Below are 21,946 nucleotides of genomic sequence, written 5' to 3' on the forward strand. Positions count from 1 at the left end.
TACTTACGTTTCTATCTCTCCGAGTCCTCGAATCGTGCTTTTAACGCGTCATACTTTCTTCCCGTCTCTCTATCCGTTTCCTCGCGACAGCTGCGAAAAATATTTTCCTCGAAAGGACGCCGTTCCGGGGAGATGAAAACACGGGCGTCGCATTTCTTGCGGTTCATTGTCCTCGAGTAGGATATACGTATGAATACGGCTGAATAAATTCGTGCAGCACGTAGAGAACTCTTATTTCGCGATTCCGTTGCTACCGGCTACGGATCTGGAATACGACCCTGCGTGCAACAGGACCGAGAAGACGAAGGCGATGAGATACGAGAATTTCATCCGCTTTGAGAGGCTTCGACGATCTACCACCCGCATGTATCCGACGTACGAAGAGGAAAGAGAAGGGGGTGGGAGAGGAAAAATTGATTTCTCGAGTCGGAGAAACAGCGATCGGTTTCGCTTGTTTTTCAAGGTATACCCGAGACCGAAGAAGCGTTGGTAACAGGCGATATGACGGATCGACCGATCGATCATTTTATTATCGGTCGATAGGCACGTACGTACGGTGCCGACGGTCAGCCAAGTCGGTTCGATATCGAAAATTTCGAGTTTGTGCACGACCTGGCAATGGATAAGCCGTTCGAAACGAATCCGCTCTGTCGATTTTACAGCGCGTGAATCGGAAAACACCGAGTCGAGGAAAAATGCACGGCGATATCGGGATCGCTCAATGATAACGATACTTGTCAAATATTACGGATATTCTTCGATACGGGTGCATCGATATTTCAACGTCGCTCGAGAGATTCTTACGGAATAACTCGCGGAGGAGATTTGAAGGCAAAAGGTACTAATAAAAAAGTAACGACGCGTACTTGTGAGAATGCGAGACATCGAGGGGATACGTCTCCCTTATCACAAGAAATTTCTTCGTTCCTGCTTGAATTATCACACGTAAGCTTAATCGTCTACGTTTATCCGTTTCTCAAAAAACATGACTAAACGTTCGTTCATTATAGTATTAATTGACACAAAACTACCGCGTAGATTACGATATATCCGGTACAGTTAATTATAATATATATATATATATGTATGTATATATACTATTGTGTCGTATATATAGATGTGTGTTTCTATGTACGATGAGGCGCGCATAAAAGCGTCGATGAGAAGAGAATGATTCGTCGGTGATGATATCGTTAACGGATTATACATGTATCGTTTGTACGTGCGATTGCGCATCTCGCGAGCAGAACGAGCGTACAAATTGGATTTTTGGAGAATCGACGAAAGGCTCGCTTGCCTACGTTCTACGTGTACGTGTGTTTTTGCGTGTGTATTTGTATACGTTTATGTGCGCACGCGCATATCTGTAGGCTACGATAATCGCGAAGAAAGCTCGTCGCTTCGAACGATCGTTTTTAAAGAAATCGGAGAATTTTCGGCTCCGATCGATCCTTGATTGAAACGAAATAAAAGCGTTCGCGCGTTATTGAAATGTATGGCGTTATTAAAACATATGGACACTTACGATTTAACACCGTGACGATATAGATACATATACAATATCGATTAAACGATCGTTACGATCGTACTTATAATTGCATTTATTTGTATATATATATATATGTATATTCGAATATTTATACATATTCGTTTATTTATAATATAATACTTTAACGCGCCGCGAGAGACGCGCAAGAACGCGACGGTTAACCGGTCACGCGTTTTTATTCGCGTTTTATATAAAAGTGAGAAATGGTAAAGAATTGGTCTGGAGTTTGCTGCGGCCTCGTTTCGAGGGTCCTCGAGAGTAAATCGCATTAACGCCTCGATCGTCCAGAGCTTTGCTCGCCACTTTCTTCTCTCTCTCTCTCTCTTATCTTTGTACACGCTTCTGTACGCGAAATAATTTCATCGCCACGATCGATTTATGCGGGATCACGGAGCACCGAGTCGAGCAAAGTTTTCAATCCCTCGAGACAGTGCAGGAAAAAAGCTTTATAAAATAGTCTGACCAATTAAAATTCATTTTTACGCTTTCACTCGCGACAGATCCAATCGGAAATTCACTCGTTTTTTCTTACTCGTCCTTCCATCTACATTTTTTAACTTTACACTTTGAATAAATAAACATGTAGGAATCGTAAAAAGGTTCGTATTCGCAACGTGACGTTATCCCGCGATAACGATAGATTTATTAAAAGAACTTTTGCGTGTTTCGCGTTTCACACAGCCAATTGCAAATTGGAAGTAACCCGCGTCGGTTTTTCTTCCTTTGAAAAAGAAGGCTTTTTTTCGTTGGTAGATCATATCGCGTTAGGCGATAAGACGTCTTTCTCGGGAACTTATTACATTTGCAAATTTATGTAGAAACAAAATTACGGCGTCAAGAAATATACACATGTCGGTGTGCCAGAATAGAGAGGAACTGATTAAGCGAGTCAGGTAATTAAGTTTTTCCTAGATAACAAAAGTCGATGCGCCAGCTGGCTTACGATTCAACGAAGATATCGCACGGTTCGCTAGAAACGATGTGACACGAACGATTCGAAATTTTTCATCGAACGAAACTTGAAGAATAGCGAGAGGTTGCTCTTCGAAAAGAAAGAAGAGAAAAAAAAAAGAAAAAAAAAGGAAAGTTTCGACGCACGGGACGATCGTTCCGCGTATTGAAAATTGGTCTTTGTAAAAAGATAACAAGCGTAAACGATTCGAATGTCGATGAAATTCGCGTTGTACTCCATTTAAAAAAGTGGAACTGCGAAACGAGGCCGCAAAGAGGCGAATCGTAGAAAGAAATCGATGTCATCGTTGTTCCTCCGATTTCTATCTTTTCGCTAAAGCGCACCAATCGTCTGTTCGTTCTTTCACGTCGGAAGTCATTGTGGCCTTCTCGAGGGAGCAGTTAGATATTCGACGTCGAATCTCGAACGGATTTAATACGAATTAATATTCCTCGAGGACGGACATCGCGGGATCGTACAGTCCTTGTTTATCCTGTATGCGCGACTACCCTTTTTCACGTTGCCGCGTTCCGGATAACGCGACTCGTCCTTTATCGTTTTTCGAATTATCTTCTTCCTCCCACCCAAGCGTATTTTTTTTTCCTCGCGTATTCCTTCCAATTGACGTAGTTACCTTCTTTCGCTTTTAGAAGCGCCTAAAAGTAAAGCCCCCATTTCGTATCGTTCGCCGTATTGGGACGCGCGATGAAACCCCGAAACCGCCTAAATCTAAACACCAAAGTTATGCAGGTTAATTAATTGCTAGACTCGATTAGAGGATACGATTACACTTGCACAAGTCTTTAGATACGGAAGCATATGATATTGGACGTGTAGATGGATGACACGCGTGTATATAGCACGTATATAGACGCGTATACCTATAAAGCGCGTAAGTACTCGCGTCGTACAGGACACGACATTCGCGGCTTTCCCGACGTTCGCGTGGAAAAAAGAGGAAGAAAGGAAGTCGCAGAGTCGCGCTTCGTTCTTGTCGTTGAGAAATCGCTAGCTCGACGAGGACGATAAAACGATTCGTGGGAAACGATCGAAGAAAGAAAGAGGGCGAACGAAAGAGAAGCGATCGAGGGGAATTGCAGTTCGTCTCGATAGGAGAACGAATCGATCGTCGTCTTTCGTGCTCGATAAAACGGAATAGGCGATAAAGCGGAAGGCATGGTAAAGCGCGCCGATTCTTCCTTGATCTTTGTTTTTCTTCCTGTTTTCTTTTTTCTTTTTACTTTTTTTTCTCTTCGTTGGAAATATTTAGCTCGAGATGTTTCGAGAAGCTAGCTTCGTTGAGCGAAGCGGACTAAACGCCGAGGCTCGCTCGGGAGACTTTCGGACAAAGACGATCGTCGGTGTGATGCGTGCGCGCTCGTACGTCGTCCATATGTGTTCGCGTTTCCAGCGTCCATAGGTGGTAGTCAAATAGTAATTAGAATCATCGTTCTCCCGTTCCATATACTCGTACACACACACACACACACACAGACACATTCGTAGACGAACGAAACTTCCTTAATAAACTACGCTTTATAATACTATCGTAAATGTACGCTCGAACAGTATTTTACGCGCCTTCCTATATTCCGATCCTGCCAGTTTCAACAGTCGTGGTATACAGTTTTGTGTCAATTCGCGTAATGAGCCACGTTCCATTAGCGGTACAACGGAGCCATTCGCTTACACGGATGAGCCAATGGAAGTGGAATCAACCAACTATCCCCTTATACTCTATTCTAACGTCGCGAGCGACGAACGAACGATTCGTTTCGTTTCGTTTCGCTCGGACGAAGCAAAGCGCGTTCCGACAGACCGACCGAGAAACGATCGCTCGGTCGTCGCTGGATATCTCTAGAGCATAGCTGCGAACGGTTAGGCGTCTTGAGCGTTTTCGCGTTAACGTAACTACCGTATCAAGTACGCGTACGCGTACATCCGTACGTACGATACGTGTGCGTGATTTCGACGAGCGTCCGTTCGATGCGCACGAAACGACGCGAGAGTCGTGCCTGCGAGATCTACATACGTGGGCTCGTCCCTCGAGAATTCGTCTCTCTTTTGCTACGTTATTAACTGCGTTAATAAGCGCGTGGTAGAGTCCCGGTCCGATAAAATCGAGAACGGCCGGGCGTCGTATACGGTTTTTCTTTTTCCTTTTCTTTTTCAAGATCGGCTCGAAGAGACCTTAGGAAAGGTCCTTCTTGGCTCGTCTTTCCCGTTCGTTCGTCGAAGGCTCTTCGAGTCCTTTCGCTACAAGTAACGTCGTAATTAGAAACGATCGTTCGACACGGACAAGGCGATACCTATAGAGATACGGAGAAGCGGGGGTGCGACGTATAATCCACGCGATCAGACGCGCGTATTTCGGTACGATGAGCGCTTAAGAGATCAACGACAAGCCTCGTTGCTTTGGACGCTTCGGAAGTCATCGAATTTTGAGAAAAGATAGACCAAAAAATATTCTTTCTCGTTAGAATTTCGAATACGCGCCTACGAGTCTGTAAAAGTTCCTCGCCCTAGGCGTTTATCGTTTAAGCCGTAAAGTTAGACTCGAAATATAGGAACTAATGCTAGTACGAACAGTCATGCGAGTCGGATATACATACGTAGGTATACGATACGCTGAGCTTTCTCGCGATAGACACTGGTATCCATCCGGAGCGGGCACTCGCCTCTTCTCCTTCGCGTCCGCGATGCAGATCGCGCAGGCAGTCGAACCTACTCCTTCTCCGAATTTTCCTATATTCTCCTCGTTTCCCCTCTAACGATAATACCTCGAAAGCGTATCGATTGATAAAGCACCATCTAAATAATTTCCTATATATATATATATATATATATGTACGTTATTAGGTGAGCTTCCTCGGGCGACGCTTCGACGAGCGACTCGATGGTTCGTCGATTGCGAATACCGAACGAGTATCCAACGGCGACTTCTACTTCACTTTTCCTCCTACGGGCGTTAGCTTCTTAGGAATATCATTTAGAAACCAAGCGTCGGTGGTGTCGCACTCGAATTGACAAAGATACATTTTCGTAATTAGAGCGATGGGTGCTCCACCATTCCTCGAACGCTCCTTCGATCCTCCGTAAAGGGCATCGGTATAACCTACTACTGTGGTAACACACGCTTACTCGCTTAGCAAAGCTTGACTCGCTTTTCGCGTATTGTATCGTTAAGTATTATTGACTGGATACGCGCGCGTCACGAGATGTGACGCGGCCTTAAGATAAGCTTTAAACCTTTAGATCGCTCTTATCGTCTAGATAGATCCATTTTCGGACGTGCAGCGTACTCGATACTCGAGGTAGACGATGTCCTCGCGCGGTAAGTGCGAAATGCGCGAAGAAACGAAAAATCGAAAAGTCGAAAAATCGAAAAATCCTTGGAAACGTTGCTGCGTACGTACGGTGCGAACGAGTACGGAAAATCGCGATAGATGCCGCCCTTCGCGAACCGAATTCGAAGCGTAAGCGTAGTCGAAAATATCGTGGTCGAAAATAATCGTTACTTGTCGTTCGGAGAATACCGCGTTGCTCTTCCTCTTTTTTTTATTTCTTTTTGCTTTTTTTTTCTTTTGTCTTTTTTTTTTACATCGACGGAAGTATAGAGAGAGTATAAAAAGTGTTTGTTGGTTCTGATAAGCTCGTTTAGGTTTTTGTTCGTTTTTATTTGTTTCTTTCTTCTTTCGTTCGCTTTTTTACGGTACAAGGTGAGATCTGAGTTTGGAAAACTAAACTCGATAAAGTAAAGTTTCCATAGGTACGGAAAAAGATTAGGACTTGACCCAGCTCCCGAATCTCGAGTACGCTTTACAGAGATTTTCGTGTCCTCACTTGATCATTATACTCACCGCCGTGGGTCCCTGAGAAATGGTCGCAGCTTCTTTCGATGCTTCCTCGATCTCCTTGAGTTTCTCTTCCTTCCGTTCCTTCAACGTTTTTAAGAGCTTCCACTTGGAGCCAGGTGGACCGGGACTAACCTGGCCCTCCTTCAAGATCGTACCGTCGACGGCCCCGGCGCAAGAGGAGGAGTCGATCTTGATCTTGGGTAGGCCCGGGCTCGCATCCGTCTCGGCGACGTCGACCTCTTCCAAGGTCTCGCCGCCTCCGAGTCCCACGATCAGGCTACCTTCGCGAGAGAGAGATTCCGCGGCCCGAAGAATTTTCTCCTCTTGTCGCAGGATAGATCCACCGCTGGAACTTCGTCTGGATCGTTCCTCGTCGCGATCCTTCGGCAATTGCCCCTCTCCCTCCTCGTCCCGCTCGCGAGCCCTCCTCCGTTCGACCTCCTCGTCCTCCTCCACCTCTTCCTCCTCCTCCTCTTCCTCCTCCTCCTCCTCCTCCTCCTCCTCCTCCTCCTCCTCCTCGATCTCGTCGTCGTCCATAGATCGTCCAGGACTATCCGGACCGGACGTCTCGCCCGAGGAGGAACCGTCCTCGGTCCTCGGGGACGTAGCGGCTCTCTCCTTTCTCGCTTCCTCCTCGTGCGCCCACGTGTGGTAGTCCGTAACCCGAGCGAACACGGCCTCTATACTCTCGGCCGATTTTCTCTTAGGAATCGGCTTCTCGTCCCTCGGATATCTATCGGCGACTTCCTCGATTCGACGTTCCTTGATGATCGGACCGTTCGTTTTGGCGGCTCGTAAAATCTCCTTATCCTCCTTCGACTCGATCTTAGGCCTCGCGCCGGCTTTCATTTTGAGCTCCTTGAGCACGCAGGACATCCTGTCCTTTACGACGTCGTCCGGTTGATAGAGCTCGTGCTCCTCGGGTTCCTCCACCAAGACCTCGCTCATTTCCATATCCATTTGCGATTGCCTTTCTAGCTCCTCGAGTTTACGCAACTCGTAACAGTACCACTCGTCCTCGGAATCGATCGAGTCCTCGGTGCTCTGCCGTCTCGAGGAGACCCTCGAGGTGCTTCTGTAAGAGTGCGTACTTCTGTTGTCCTCGTCCTCGCCGGAACGGCCGCCTCCCCAAGGTATCTCGAGGGATTGCTGATGTCGAGGGAGAAATCGCGTGACGGCGCTCTGAACGAATCCTCCTCTCGCGCTCGACGCCGACGGACTGCCCTCGGACGGTGGAGCTTCCTCCGACAAACTGGTTACCAACTCGGGCAATCGCGCGCTGCTCGACTTTTCGCTCTTCTCGCTCTTCTCCGAGAGATCCTCGGGATACTCGAAACTCGGCTCTAACGATTGACCGTTACCCTCGTCGGACTTCTTCTCGGTCGCGCCTTCCTCCATCGGCGGTTGCTCGTCCGACACCGTCGACGATTGTCGCTGGCGATATTTGCCTAGGGCTCTCGACACGGCGAATTCCATGCTGGCACCGCCCATTATGGTTACCGGCGGAAGTTTCGGCGCTTTCTCGTTCGGTGCCTCGTCCGAGCTACCCGTCGATCGTTTTATGTCGCCGACCGTTTGAAAGATCGACGATCCACCCGATCCCGAGCCAGTGCTCTTTCCCTCCTCCTCCATGGCTAACGTTTGCTCGCTCGATTCGTGTTCGCTCGAGTCGATCCTCCTCTGTTCCTTCTCCTTCGCCCAGCCCTCCTGCGCGGCTTGCTGCTGCAACTGTTCTTGGTGCTGCTGAATTTGTTGCTGCAGAGCCTGTTGCTGTTGAAGGTTCTGCTGTTGCAGAGCTTGTTGCTGCTGTTGTTGTTGCTGCTGCTGTTGCTGCAGCAGCAGCTGTTGTTGCTGTTGCTGTTGCTGCTGCTGCAGCTGCTGCTGTTGCTGTTGCTGCTGTTGCTGTTGCGTCAGCTGAGACGATTGTTGTTGCTGCGTCGTGATCGGTTGCTGCGCCGCTTTCCGTTTCGTGCTCGCCGTTTTTACTTTCGCGAAGAACGGCTGCTCTTGATTAACGTCGGACATCACGCTGTCCTCGTCCTCCGACAGTCCGCTCTGTCTGCCGCTGCTCCACTCGGTCTCCGATTGTTCGGGATCCGACAGCGATTGCGAATGATGAGTTCGACGTTTGGCCTTTTGAAGAATGCCGGAAACGGTCGATACCAAAGTGTGCTTTTTCTTTTTTCTAGGCGCTTGAGTCCTGCCTCGTCCTCTGCCGGCGCTCGTCTCGGACAAAAGTTTCTGTTGATTGTCCTGAGACACGTCCAGATCCTCCCTTCGGACTCCGCCGGGCAAAGACTGACTTCGGTGTCTCTTGCTCAGATGAAGATCGGGCAGCCAGTTGCTCATGGAGCTCATTGCGTTTTTCAAGGAAGCGCCGCGTCGAATCTTCTTGGTCAACTTCGTGCTCTCCACCTCGTGATCCTTTAAATTCGAAGCAATGCTGATGTAACCGGACTGAGACACTATCACGTTCGAGGCGTCGTAGTACTCGCTTTGCTGCTGTTGCTGTTGCTGCTGCTGCTGCTGCTGTTGCTGCTGCTGTTGCTGCTGCTGTTGCTGCTGCTGGTGCTGCTGTTGCTCCATCGATATTCTCGCGTTTTCGTGTTCCTGGATATATTGATGCTCCCGTTGCCACTGTCTCTGATAGCCGTCCGTTAATTGCGCGCTTTCGGTCCCGCTCATCAGCCTTTGCCCGCAAGGTGGATGCTGTAGCTGATAGCCGACGGTTTGCGGATAACTTTGATTGGCGTAAGTGTGATGATATTGTTGGTGCGCTTGATAGGCCGGCGGTTGAGGATACCTTCGGTCCGTGTAAGGGCTCTGAGCGTAACTACCGTCCGAGGTAAGGGATCTGATACTGGACGAGGTAGAGTCGTGGGGAATTTGTTCGTCCATCGAGTTTATCCAGGAACTCTCGTTGTTCTCCGTTCGCGGTAAACTCGCGCTCGTCGGATAGTAGGACAGAGCGTCCGTGATGTTTCCCGTGGGAAACATGGTACGGTACATCGCGGCCTTGTATCCGTCCTGGTTGCTCGTCGGCTCCGCGTAGGAGGACCCTCTTAATGGTTTCTTCACATGGGTCGTCATGCCGGCCGCCTCGGGGTACTGCAGAGCGTTGTAACTATCTTGATAGTTGCCGTACTGACCGACCGAATCCGGATAATAGCCCGTTATTTTGAAGCCGTAGCTACCGGAACCGCTGGTATAGACGGTCGTAATGACCTGTTGACGATTACTACCGGCTACGGAATAGATAGCGGGCTGTTCCGATCTGTAGACGTAATCCATCACGGTTGCCGACGGTACGGAATCGTAGGTATGCTGAATGCCGTGCTGAAGATTATGCTGAAGGCTGTGCTGAAGGGCCGTTTGCTGGCGCGTTCGTTTCTTCGGACTTTGACAGGTGCTCGCGCCAGGCGCCGGCGGTGGTACGAGATTGTAATCGTCCTTGCTCGCCGCCGGTGATTTCATGGACGACGCGTAAGACGAGGACAAGTGGTTCATCGTCGACGTCGAATAGGTATGAGCGCTGGTGGTGGCCGTGGCGGTGGCGAACGCGTCTCTACCTTCGGGAGTGTCGTAAAGAGGCTCCTGCGTGATGACGGCGGCGCTCGTGCTTTCCGGAAGGGGTGGTATCGGACTGGAGGTCCTCGCCGGTGGCTGCGTCGAGGACGCAGCCAGGGTCGTCCTCGCGTGATCGAGCGAATAGGAAGTCAACGGCTTGCCGATCGAATTCTTCGGCGAACTCGGCGACTTGTCCAAGCTGCTCCATCCGCTCATCGAGGACAGACCGGAGTCGGATTTGGTCGCGACTATGTTGGCCGCGTTGACCGGCTTCGTCAGATGCTTGGGCGATACTCTCGGGGATTTAGGCGAATGAGGCGTACGCGGGCTTAACCGTCCCTGATCCAGGGACACCAGTTTCTCGGCGTTTCTCAAGTAACCACCAGGACTCTGAGGTCTCTTCGCTTCGGCTTCTCTATCCTCCGTCGCGGTAGGCATCAGGAAGGACTCGGTCGAATCTCGCGGCGCCGGGGGCGGTGGCGAACTCGGCGAGGGGCTCGGCGGGGTTCTACTCTCTTGAAAGTCCAAGTTCAATCGGGCGGAGCTGCCGAAGTAGCCGTCTTGTCTCGTTCGAATGCTTTGGACGCTGTGAACGCTGTGGACGCTGTGGACGCTCCCGACCGAGAGCGTCGGCGACGGTACCTTGTCGGTAGTGGTGCTGTAAATGGTCGGCGACGCGCAAGTGACCGCCGCGAAACTTTCGGCCATCAGATCGGTCAGCTCCTTGTTCTCCGCGTAGCCCTTGGCAAAGTTACCCACGTCGATGGGCAACTGTATCACCGGCTCGGGACTCTTCTCTAGGACCGCCGAGGCGTATCCTAATCTAGGTGGCGTGTAAGTGCTCGAAATCGAGTCCAAATTGCTCCTAGAAGCGGAACTCAATCTCGGCGAGATGGATCTCGCGGTGAAGTCACCGTCGGTCGCTAGGCCGCTATCGGTGCTTACCCTCGACAAAGATCTGCCCGTCGATCCGGGACTCTTCGAAAACGTCCAACTGTCCACGTCCGTTTCCGCGTAGATCTTTCGCAATTGCTCGTCTATGCTGCTCGCTTCCTCGGCCAGCTTAGCCTCGGCCTCGGAAGAGTATCGGCGCTTCGGCGACTCTATCAGTCGCGACTGCAGTTCGATCAGATTTTGCGAATCCTTTTGCAACTTGCTGGTCAATCGGTCGAGCTCGTGGAGCTTCTCCAAAGCGACCTGGTCGATCGAGCTCAGCCTCGAGAGCTGAGCGAGGTCTTGTTCGCTCACGCAAGGAGTATTGCCTCGATAGCTCTTGTAATCGGCCGCGCTGAATACCTCGCCCTCGTCCTCGTCCGCTTCGTCCTCCTTCTTCGTGACCGACGCTTGAATCTCCTCTTTGGTTTGCTGCACCGAGGTTTCCTCCGCCTCCTTTTCCTTCGGCGAACCCTTCTCGAAGATATCGATCTCGCTCTCCTTTTTACCGTTCACGTCCTCGTCCTCGGCCTCCTCCCATATCATACCGAGCTGCGAGGTAGGCCTCGACGTGTCGCCGCATATCAGGTCCTCCCTATAGGCGTTGTTCAGGCTGCGATAGAAGGCTTCGTCCGGTATGTTGCCCTCCTCCTCGAGCGTCTCCAGAGTCTCCAAATTTCTTACGTTCCTGTGCATGTCCGTTACCACGGCGTTCGCGGTCGCGCTGTCCTGCGCCAGACCGTGCATTCTCGCCAATTCCTGCTGAGTTAGCTTCTCTCTCAGCGCGCTCGTCTCTTCCATGCCTATCGCCGCGTTCAAGCTCTTGGCGATCGCGTCCAACTCGCCGACGGAATCCTGCTGCTCGGCCAACGTATCCTCGACGACCTCGGCGCCGTTCTCGTGTCCGCCGCCGCTCGCGTAAAACTCGATCAGCTGACTTATCACCGTCTGTTGCTCGTACAAGAGACCCTCCAATTTTTCCAATCTCTCCCACATTTTTATGTACTCCTGACTGAGCAAATCCAGGGCCCTCCACGCGTACTTCAGTTCGGTCTCGAGGATATTGAGCCTCGTGCCCAATCTCTCCATGTAGTCGCCGATGATGTAATCGATGTTACCGTCCGAGCTGGTACAGTAGCTCGGCAAAGCGGGCGAGTGCGCTCTCGGGCTGGTCGGCGCGGTGCCGCCCAACTTCGTGGACTCCATTCTCGATTTCTTTTCCCTCTTTTTACTTTCTCACTTTTCTTCGACTCGTTGCTCTTCCCCCTTCTCCCTCTTCCTTTTCAAACTCTTCTCTCGAACGTTTTCCCCCGATCTAAGCTTTCTCGGTCGTCGCGGTGCTCATCGGTGCGAGTTCGCGCGATCGCCTCGTCGAGCAGCCCATCGCCTTCTTCTCGACCTTTTTCGCGTCGGCTCGAATCGAATCGAATCTCGAATTAAATCCTGAACTCGACGTACGGTTCCGAGGGGAAGATGACGCTTCGTACTCTCGTCGATTCGCAGAAACGTACTTTTCCTCCATGAGCTTCCTCGCGTCCAGCAACGTGTCCACCTCGCATCGTCGCTAGTCACTTCGTCGTACGATCGTCCTCCGATCGCTTTCTCTTCTCGAGCACAAAATACTGTCTCCGTCACTGTTCTTAGACACTACAACACATCGCGCGGGGAACGTGGAAGGCACCGGGCCTCGCTCCGTTGGAAAGCTCGATGTCGCGCGATATTCGGCAAGTGGCACTTTGGAAGCAGTTCCGAGCGGTCATGATGCCGTGGTAAATCTGGAAAAAGAAAAACAAACGGGATGCGTGCCACGTCGCGGTACCATCGCGCACCGCGTCGACGCTAACAGTTTCCATGGCGTCCCTACGGGCTTAATAAAATAAATATTTTATTACGTCCGACGTGTGTAGGACGATCGCGCCTGGAAATCGATCAGAAAGATGGGAGAACCCCTTGCATACGTATCTTCGCTAGGCGTAGTAAAGCAACGTTCGACGCTTTATAGAATCGATCGATAAAGGTTAAGGAAGAGGAAGAAGGAAAGGGGCCAAAAAAGTCGAACGCAACGCGAGCGTCCATCCATCGATCGGCCCGAAGGCCACGCGATCGTTCGGGCTCGTGCGTTTTAATTAATTCCCAGCTGCATCGTGTGCCGCCTTCGCCGGGGATAATCCCGCGTTACGTGACCGCACCTGACGTTAATGAAGAGGCTCGAGATGACTCGAGCGAGATGACTCGAGATTAGAGCCTAGCGAACGACTTTGGGAGCTCTCGAGAATCCTTCTTTTCGCGCAAAGACGAATCAGAGAGGGATCTCCGCGAGTTAACGAGACATTCCTGAAATAACGATAGCCCATAGACGTGTGTGACCGCTGTTCGAAAAAGGAGTCTCGCGCGTTACCTTTTCGAAACTCGAACGTTTCGATGCTCGAGCTCTCTCGAAGCTGTAAAAGCTGCAAGATGGAAGGAGAAAATGGAACGTTTCGAGCGTTCCTTCCAACCGACTCTCGTGTCGGATTCCGAGCTGGTCGAGCTTAAAGCTTTTTTCGTTAAAAGTCGACGACGACCGACGTCCTTCCATGCTTAACGACGTAACGTCGTACTGCGACGATACTCGAGAAGCGAAAAAACTGCGAGAAAAGATATTCGAGAACCATCTCCATGACTGGAAAAGAACCGATTAACCGACGAACTCGGTATCGTTTTCGCTAGTGAAAAATATCTACTGCCTCTTAAAGAAAATACGGGCGAAATCGTTAAGTACGTGACAATGCCGAAAGAACGCCAAAGGCGTTTACCTTTTTCGACGTTAATGCCAATTCGCTTCGTCGAAGCCTTTTAATGCCGCCACTTTGGCTTCCGCCTTTAAAGAATTTCCCGACCGTCTCTTAGCGTCGACGTCGAGGAAAACCTTGACGATGGAAACGAGGGAATCGAATTTATCGCTGGTGCGATCTCACGAAAGGAAAAAGTAGGGGTACGCTAGGCTTCTTTTCTTTACTAGGCTTTTTTGCCACTTGAAAAACTTATCGCATACAAAGAAACATTCGCGGAGTCGGTCTGACGCGGATCGAATTTCGGATTAAAATTTAGAGGAAGTTGGGAGAATCGTTCCAACCGACTCGTTGTATCTTTCCACGCGAAAACGAGGGACGCGTGATTTTTACATAATTTTCCGTTTATAAAGGGACGACGTAAGAGAAAACGGAAAAGAAAAAGATAAAACTCTTTATAGATACGACGCACAAGGAAGCGCGACTCTGTTAAAAAGATAGTAGAATTACTGTTAAAACGTCGCTTGGAGGGAAAAATAGCTCGATTTACGTAGAAGGGAATTCTGTGGCTTAGAGGCCGTTCTTTTTCTTTGCTCGTTCGTGTTTACACAGGGAAACTTCTCCTTTGAGACTCGCACGAGAAATTATTCGAGGCATGGGAAAGGCACGCTCCGAAGAGAAAGGAAGAGAGAAAGAAAATACGTTAAATCCGAGCGAGTAATCGTGAAAACCTTTCAGAACCTTTTGGTTTTCCGTCGGCGTTAATTTTTGACAACGGACTCGACCCTAACCTCAACTGACTACTAACCGCTAACTACTAATTCTGAATTATGCCACAGCGTTTACTTGTTCGAAATCGTGAGAGAAAAGGGAGGAGATCGAGCCAATCGTATTTTCGCTCGACGCGAAATGACGAAGCGACGATATCGATCGGTTAGGTCTCTAGCAACAGGTCTCGCCGGTTGACGCGTTCGAAAATAGATCCAATTATTTAATATCATTATTATTGTCGAAGTCGCCTTCGCAATTTGTTTTTAGTTTCGCGGTCTATGTAAAATTCTTTCGTATGTATTCCCGATATATTCGCGCCTAAAGGTAAAAGCGTTGATCGAAGGACGAGCGGTAGAAGCTGATTGGGAATGAGTTCGTCGATATCCGACCAAAGTATCCGCGTCTGTAAGCAGCTAATTGTTCCAGCTAATGAAACGCATTAGGAAGATATCGCCAAGTGATAAATCGTATCGATGTACGCCCAAGCGTATGCGCGTACATACCTACGCGCATGCTGCATATGCGCGTGAAACGATAATCCGTAGAGCGCGAGCGGTGTAATTTAACGTATAAATCTTATTCGATCGAAAATCGCTTAAATTATTCGCACGATCGCGTCAAAAGTTAACAACGGACGGTGGAAAGCTTCGAGGATTCCTTTGGCTTTGACCGATATTATCCGCTTTTGTCTTTGTATATTCGAACGTTTTAATGATAGATGAAGAGAGACAGAGAACCGTATCCGGATCGTTGAATACTAATTATTACAGCTCATCCTTTCGCAATTACACGATAGATATCTACACATCTGCCGTCAGTCTATTGTGCAGGCTATCAATGTTCAAACAATAACACACAGGCTATCGAAAATGTGATTATTTCAGTTTCTGATTCGTTATTAATTCGATTAAAGTTCTCGTTGAAGAAAGAAAAAGAAAAAAGAAGCGAAATCGAATACGGAACGGGTAAAGTGAAAACTTTCGACGCTAAAATATGAAAATTCGTTTCTTTCTTCGAAAGAGGAAAGAACGATCGAGTGCGATGAGAATCCTCCTCCTCGCTAATGGAAACTTTGTTCTCTGAATTACGTATGAATTACGTATATCGGTGAGCGCTCAATGAACGAACGAACGAAACGAGCCTGTCTTATCTACGGCCCACGAGAAATATTTCTTTAAGAGCAAGTTTTTCTCGCGAAATATAATACATTTTTCATCGACGTCTCCGGCTCCTTTTTCTCGTATCGCTCGAAGGCGTCCTCGAACGATTTCGAGGCGGAGCCCGGAGAGTTTCATCCTTTTTGCGCTTCGCTAAAAAAAAAAAACGCTCGGTTCTTCGACTATAAATCTCTTCGTTTGAATTTTTGACTTTCGTACGACGACCCGATGCTTGTTAATAAATGACTTCGATTAATGCGGATATCTACGATCGGCTAATTACTACGATCTTATTATAACGATGCCCGATCCAAACTTTTGCTCGTTAATTGGTTTTGCGCGATATGTTAAATTTCACAATCTTCGCTACGCTCGTCATAAATCAATCTTCGACGGCAGGATAAATCGATTCTTGCTAAAGAAGAAGGATCGCACAGGGACGTGTATTGGAAAGATTGAATTACGAGACGTCTTTGCGCTCGATCTTCCTACATGGCACACGTCGCGGTCGATCTGGTACGCCCAACTACGTTCAACTATCCGGTGCGCTGCTGCTCGATTAAAAATAAGAGACGATTTCTTTCGACACTTTGCTCGCGAGTTTTTTAATCAGGTTGCCTCTTCCGCCCATTTATTGAAAATAGTCAACGAAGAAAGTAACGGGATGTCCGTTCTAATTTTCCTCTCTTCCCCGTTGCTTCCATTTTATTTTATTTTCTCATCCATCATCGGTAGCATCTTTTCCCGATTTGTCCTCGAACGGCATTGCGTCGTCGGTCGGAAATCACTCAAACGTTTCCGATTGCAAAAAACGACGATGATCGACGAAGAGCTTCGATGATTTTGCCTTGCGAAGATACCGTCGAGGGAGAACCTTTTCCTCGTTCCTTCGAACAAATATTAACCTCGTCTACGATTCTCTCTCGAAAATGTCTAATTAAGAATTATTATCCGTACCTAGGGAATGAGAATGCATGCGCGTCTAATATCTTTCGTTAGGCATCTTTCGGGATAGAGAATTTCACGAGGATGGTTTTCCTTTGAACGGCTCGCACGAGTTCGGACAGCTCGATGGTTTTGTCTCGATGTTCCACCGAATTAAATCAACTCTAAATTAAATTGTGGACAGGGAATCCTCGTCTTGGGCCCGCGTCATCCGGAATAGAGTTCGGATAGAGAAGTGCCACGGAAAATTCGATTTGCCGAAGAGCGACGTCTAAATGGGATTAGCCTATCGTCGGTGTCGCAACACGGAAGCTGCTGCAAATATCGCGCGCGGAGCTACGAAAAAGATATCGTTGGTACGAACCGAAATGAAATAGTTTTTGTCAAATTCGTCCCTACGTTTCTTTGTTTCTTTTTCCAACGATCAAAATTCCACGTTCTCATCGCGATATCGTCGTATTAGGATAAACGACGATGTCGTATCTTTGACAGGGCACACTTTTGCCATAACCGTCTATGTGGCAAAATTTCTTCCGCAATTGCACGAATCTGGCGCTTCTCTGCGACAATTGATTTAACAATAACGTTATAACGAGCGTCGACGCGATAATAATAAAAGTAAAATCGACGATCCTAATTCGTCTTCTCGATGAATAACTTAAAAGGCTCTTTCGTCCGATGCACGCTTTATAGTCCCGAAGAAGAAGACAGCAATTTCTCCCTTTCTCGATTTGTAAAGTTCGTATAACACGCACGTCATAGCTTCCGCAGGAGCGTCTCGAAAAAGTCATAAACTTTGAGATCTCGTAAACACCGCTTCTCACTTCGTAGCGTCTCTTTTCTATTTCGTTTTTTCTTGTAGTTCCACGTCGAAGAAAATTACCGATACTTCAACGACCAATGGATCAATAAAGAGTCCGGTTCTCGCGACTTTACATCTCCATTTCGCGAACGAACGGGAAAGTGTGAGAGAGAGAGAGAGAGAGAGAGAGAGAGAGAGAGAGAGAGAAATGAAGATAGAGGTATCGAGAAATATTTTCTCGTAACCTATTCTCGGAAGAGTCTGCGAATCTCGAGAATCAAGGCTCGCGTGTACGAACACGGTAGAACACACGTTCGCTGGCTCGTACGGTCGTTGACGTAATTGGGTTAACTATGACGTACAGTTATGCATCGTACGTTGTTACCGTTCGTGTTTTACGACGATGACGACGTTAACCGTGATGGATGATTTTCTATGACCGGGATCAAATTAACGAGATTCATTCGCACAAATGTTCTCAATGATCTCTTCTTTTCGAGAAGAAAAAGGCGGACGAATCGATATTTATTAAAAGCTATTATCCGTTCGCAAAACGATGCGAAAATTTATTGGATCGTCCGTTGCGATCGATGACGGTCCTTAAACGTTAGTGCGGAAGAAAGGAAGATTATCTTTCGATAGAAATATTTTTCAGAGAATTACAGTCACCCTCTCGATGTGAAATTGCTAATGGATACCTATTATTAAAAGGTCGTTGATTAATATTAATAACTCGAAAGGGGAGACATCCGGAAGCACGAACGCGTCCCAGTCGAGCTTCGAGAAGGCGCTTTCTCTCTTGCCTAGGATCAATATTCGGGCGGCTTTCCGAAACCGTGAGTGAACTCGCTAGCTTCTCCCTCTGCGTCTCTCTCTCTCTCTCCCTCCCTCTTTCCCGTTTGCTCTTATGGACTCTGTCCTCTTGCTCTTTGTGTCTCTCGTACTCTGCGCGCGTGCATACGTATTTTCCTCTCTCTTCTCTTCCTCTCCCTCGCTCTTTCTAGTAAACCCTCCTTTCTTTTACTTCCAAAGTACGAAGCAAATATTTCGATCCTCTCTTCTCTCGGCTCTTCGAGCAGTTGCTCGATTTGGTCCCTCCTCCTCCACCACCTCCTCCACCTGACCCTTCCTTCGACTCTCTCCCATCCTTTCTCTCTGGCCGCACGTAACTCTAGTCGTTCCCTAGTCGCACGTAACCCCTTCGACGAAGGGACGTTACAGTCCGCAGGAAATACGAGGAAATGTGTGAAACGTAGAAGAGCACGCTCACCGGTTGAAGATCGTCGTTCATATCTTCGAGCGTGTTCGATTCGCACTACCGTTCCATCCCAGCCGCGCTATCTCTCTTTCGGATCATCGAATATCGAGACAAATAATGTCCGAGTTATCGCGTCGATCTCCCCATTTCCTTTTCCGTTTTCCCCCTCGAAAACTTGTTCCTGCTTTTGGTTCTCTTAGCGCTTAAATTTTTTTTTTATTTTTACGCGAAGGATCGCGTAAAATACGTTATTGTTACGAAGCATTTGGATACGTTATACATCTATATATTTCTAAACATAGTCGATGGAATTGAAAGCTTCGACGAACGAAGCTTTCCCGTCGGAGAGCAAAGGCTTGATAAAGTTCGTCGCTAGAAAAGCGGTCAGGTCAATTTCGAGATAAAAGCGACCGAAATAGAGACTCGGTTTCGAGTAATCCGAGCTCGTTGGGGAGTACAACGAACGCGCGAGCATTATCGTAACGAGCGTAGAAGCGATCGCGCGTTGATAGCCGCGAATGATAAAGGAAACGAGCGACGAGAGAGACGAGAGATAACCGATCCGAAATCGATAACTCTCTCGCAAAAAGAAAGCAGTCGCAAAGGGTCAATTCGATGGGTATAACGGTCTCGTCCTTTCCGCGCTCCCGAATATTGCTCGCGATCTTCGATGCATGCGAATTTCGGAATCTGCGACTTCCGTACGCCGAGGAAAATTCTTTAAATCGTCGTTACGATACGAGACGCTCTCGCAATCCCTCGTTAATCCTTCGTAATGCGTAACCTAGATGGCAAAGCTTTCCCAAGCTTTTCAAGAGATTTAACGAAACGAGAAGACATTTTTCTTCCGTTGGAAAAGAGAAGAAGGGAAAAAAGAAAAAAGTCGCAGAATCGCTCGTTTGGAGATTCTCGTTGGTCGTTGAAACGGAGTTACGACTGAACGATAACCGTTCGTGCAAGGAAATGTCCGTTCCTTCGAAAATATCATTTTTCCGATGACGCGTTCCCTTTTAAAACGATCGACGTAGAAACGTCCGACGTGCTCGCGAAGAAAAGAAATCCGTCGTTGTTAATTCGTAGCTCGGTTCTGCTCTGTCTCCCTTCGATATCGAATTATCGATTTCGAATCTTATCGCGAGCCGCGAGCCGTTGCGACTCTAATGCTCGTAGACCGCGGCGATACGATCGACAACGGAGAATCTTCCATTTCGTTCCTGACTGATAAACGAGACTGCACGAACGACTCGCGTGCGCGAAGACGAAACGAGAGAAAGGGCGCGATGCTTTACGATCGAAGAAGTTCGATCGATCGAGAAAAATGATAGAAGGAATATACGCTGGTTTAAGAGCCGTTGTTATCACGCGAAAAATCTTATACCCTCTTCGAAGTAAGAATAAGAGAACGAGAATGTCTTTCGTTTCGTTCGTGCCACAATTTCCGCATTCGAAAGTAATCGGGGACGGTGAGGATGCAAATCGGACGTGGATCGGAGGATCGACGGGTGACACTTCGAGGGACGAAAAAAGTGGTTACAAGGTCGATATCCCCCTGTAGGAAAAGATTCACGGATTCTGTGGGATCGGAGTCACGGGAGGGGGAATCCTATTTGACTCGGCCTCGGATATCTTTAAAGCTCTCGCGAGTCGTGAAAAACGTTTATTACGCGCTCAATCCGATTCGTTCGATGGAATTCAATGAAAACATCAAATTAATCACGACCGGCAAAGGTTCGAAAAGAGTTGTTAAAGATAGCTCGAAATTATTGCTTTTCCAATCGAATTACACGCGGTCGATCGATTTGTCTTGCTTTGCGCGCACGTGCACGAATCGTTCGTCCGTCTTTGATAATTACTCGCACGCGAAACTTATCGCTGTATAAATAAATAGAGAGAGGGAGTCCGTTTGGGAGAGAAGACAAACGAAGACCTCCTCCTTCCACTCGACAACTTCAATTTGTCATCGCATGCGCTGGCCGAGCTTAAATTATGGATAAGCGAGAGAGCGCTCGATGCGAGTTGGTGTACCGGCCCAACCAAATATATTTAATATATATTTGGCGAAACCCACCGGTTACCCACGCGATAGAAAAGAATAGAAAAATTGAAATATGTTTATTTTATCGTCCGTTGCTTCTTCAAAGGCTCCTAAACCTTACACGTTCGACCTAATTCGAGAAAATGTTATACGGATATACGCGTTTGCGTTTCTCCGTTAGCGCGAAAATCCCTCAGGTATATTTCAAGACTCGTACGAGATTACAAAGCTCGCCGAGTTTAACGAAGAAATCTCCTTTTCACCCCGAGAAGCGTCGATCTTTATCGTCTCTCTTTCTCTCTCAAATAAGTACCGCTTCTTCTCTCTCATTCGACTCTATCGAGATAAAACTCGACGTTTCGTTCTGTCCCGCGGTTGTTTCGCGGCTTCTCGAGTACGAGCGTAGAGTACACGCGACGTTAAGTCGAGGGTACGGCACGATTTTACGTGCGATTAAACGTTCCCCGGGAAAAGGGGGATGCCAATGGAAAGGGTATTATAACGAGCGAGTGCCGCTTTCTCATCGATCGGACGTAGCTTCGCCCTTGGAAAAATCGTTAACACGCGCGCAACGTCGAAGTAATCTCGGTTGGATAGCGGTTACCTTTAAACAACGGTATCGTCGCGCGATTCATCGTCGGATCGATTTCGACTCGAGGTCCGATCCATTTTTCACCATCTAGATCCGCATCTAAATTCTCCTACGAAAGATTAAAAATAAAGGAGAGGCATTTATTAAAAATAAAGAGCTCCCTCCGTGGAGCTGACGTTAGCTAACGCGTACACACACGTGTACGTAGGTACGCGCGTTCAAAGTGCTCGGTCGCGATCCTATTCAATTACCATCGACCACGGGAATACCTGTTTATTGTAAAATACATACTCCGAGAGTAGGTACGTCCTTGCAATTATTTCCCCAGAGGAAATTGAATTTACCAGCCAGCTCGTCTTTTTTCTGAATGAAAAATGGCATTGGTCTTTTTTCGATCGGAAACGATACAATTAGTCTGGATTCTCTCTCGGGACCTCGTCGTTTCCTTTTATCTATCTTCCCTATTCTCTTTCGTTCTCTCATTTACGATCCGGCGAGTCATCCTTACGTTTCATACGGTCGGATAACTTGTTTTCCGTTAGATTTTCAACGATGCATCGTGAGATCTATCGGAAAGGAAACTAAAGTGAGACAAGGAGAGACAGAGGGAAAGAGAAAAAAACAAGCAAGCAGCTGACAATTAAACGAGAGAATAAAACTCTTGGACATCGAGATAGTTATTTAATGCGATAAAGCGAATTATTTTTCCACGTTGAAGAGAGATACGAGCTTGTTTTTTCTGTGAGTTGATGCAAAA

At 48.0% G+C, this 21,946-nt stretch overlaps 1 protein-coding gene across 4 annotated transcripts in view; it reads right to left on the reverse strand.

Annotated features, from left to right (window-relative positions):
- The window catches only part of LOC127071815 (uncharacterized), an 81,030-nt gene that overhangs the window by 39,913 nt on the left and 19,171 nt on the right, over nucleotides 1–21,946 (reverse strand). For all 4 annotated transcript variants that reach the window (XM_051011534.1, XM_051011523.1, XM_051011544.1 and 1 more), the window contains exon 2: nucleotides 6,362–12,633. In XM_051011534.1, coding sequence (XP_050867491.1) covers nucleotides 6,362–12,064 — 5,703 coding nt within the window. In that variant the 5' untranslated portion in view covers nucleotides 12,065–12,633. The remainder of the gene's footprint in view (nucleotides 1–6,361; nucleotides 12,634–21,946) is intronic.

Source organism: Vespula vulgaris, chromosome 1 (assembly GCF_905475345.1).
Source record: "Vespula vulgaris chromosome 1, iyVesVulg1.1, whole genome shotgun sequence".
NCBI lineage: Eukaryota > Metazoa > Arthropoda > Insecta > Hymenoptera > Vespidae > Vespula > Vespula vulgaris.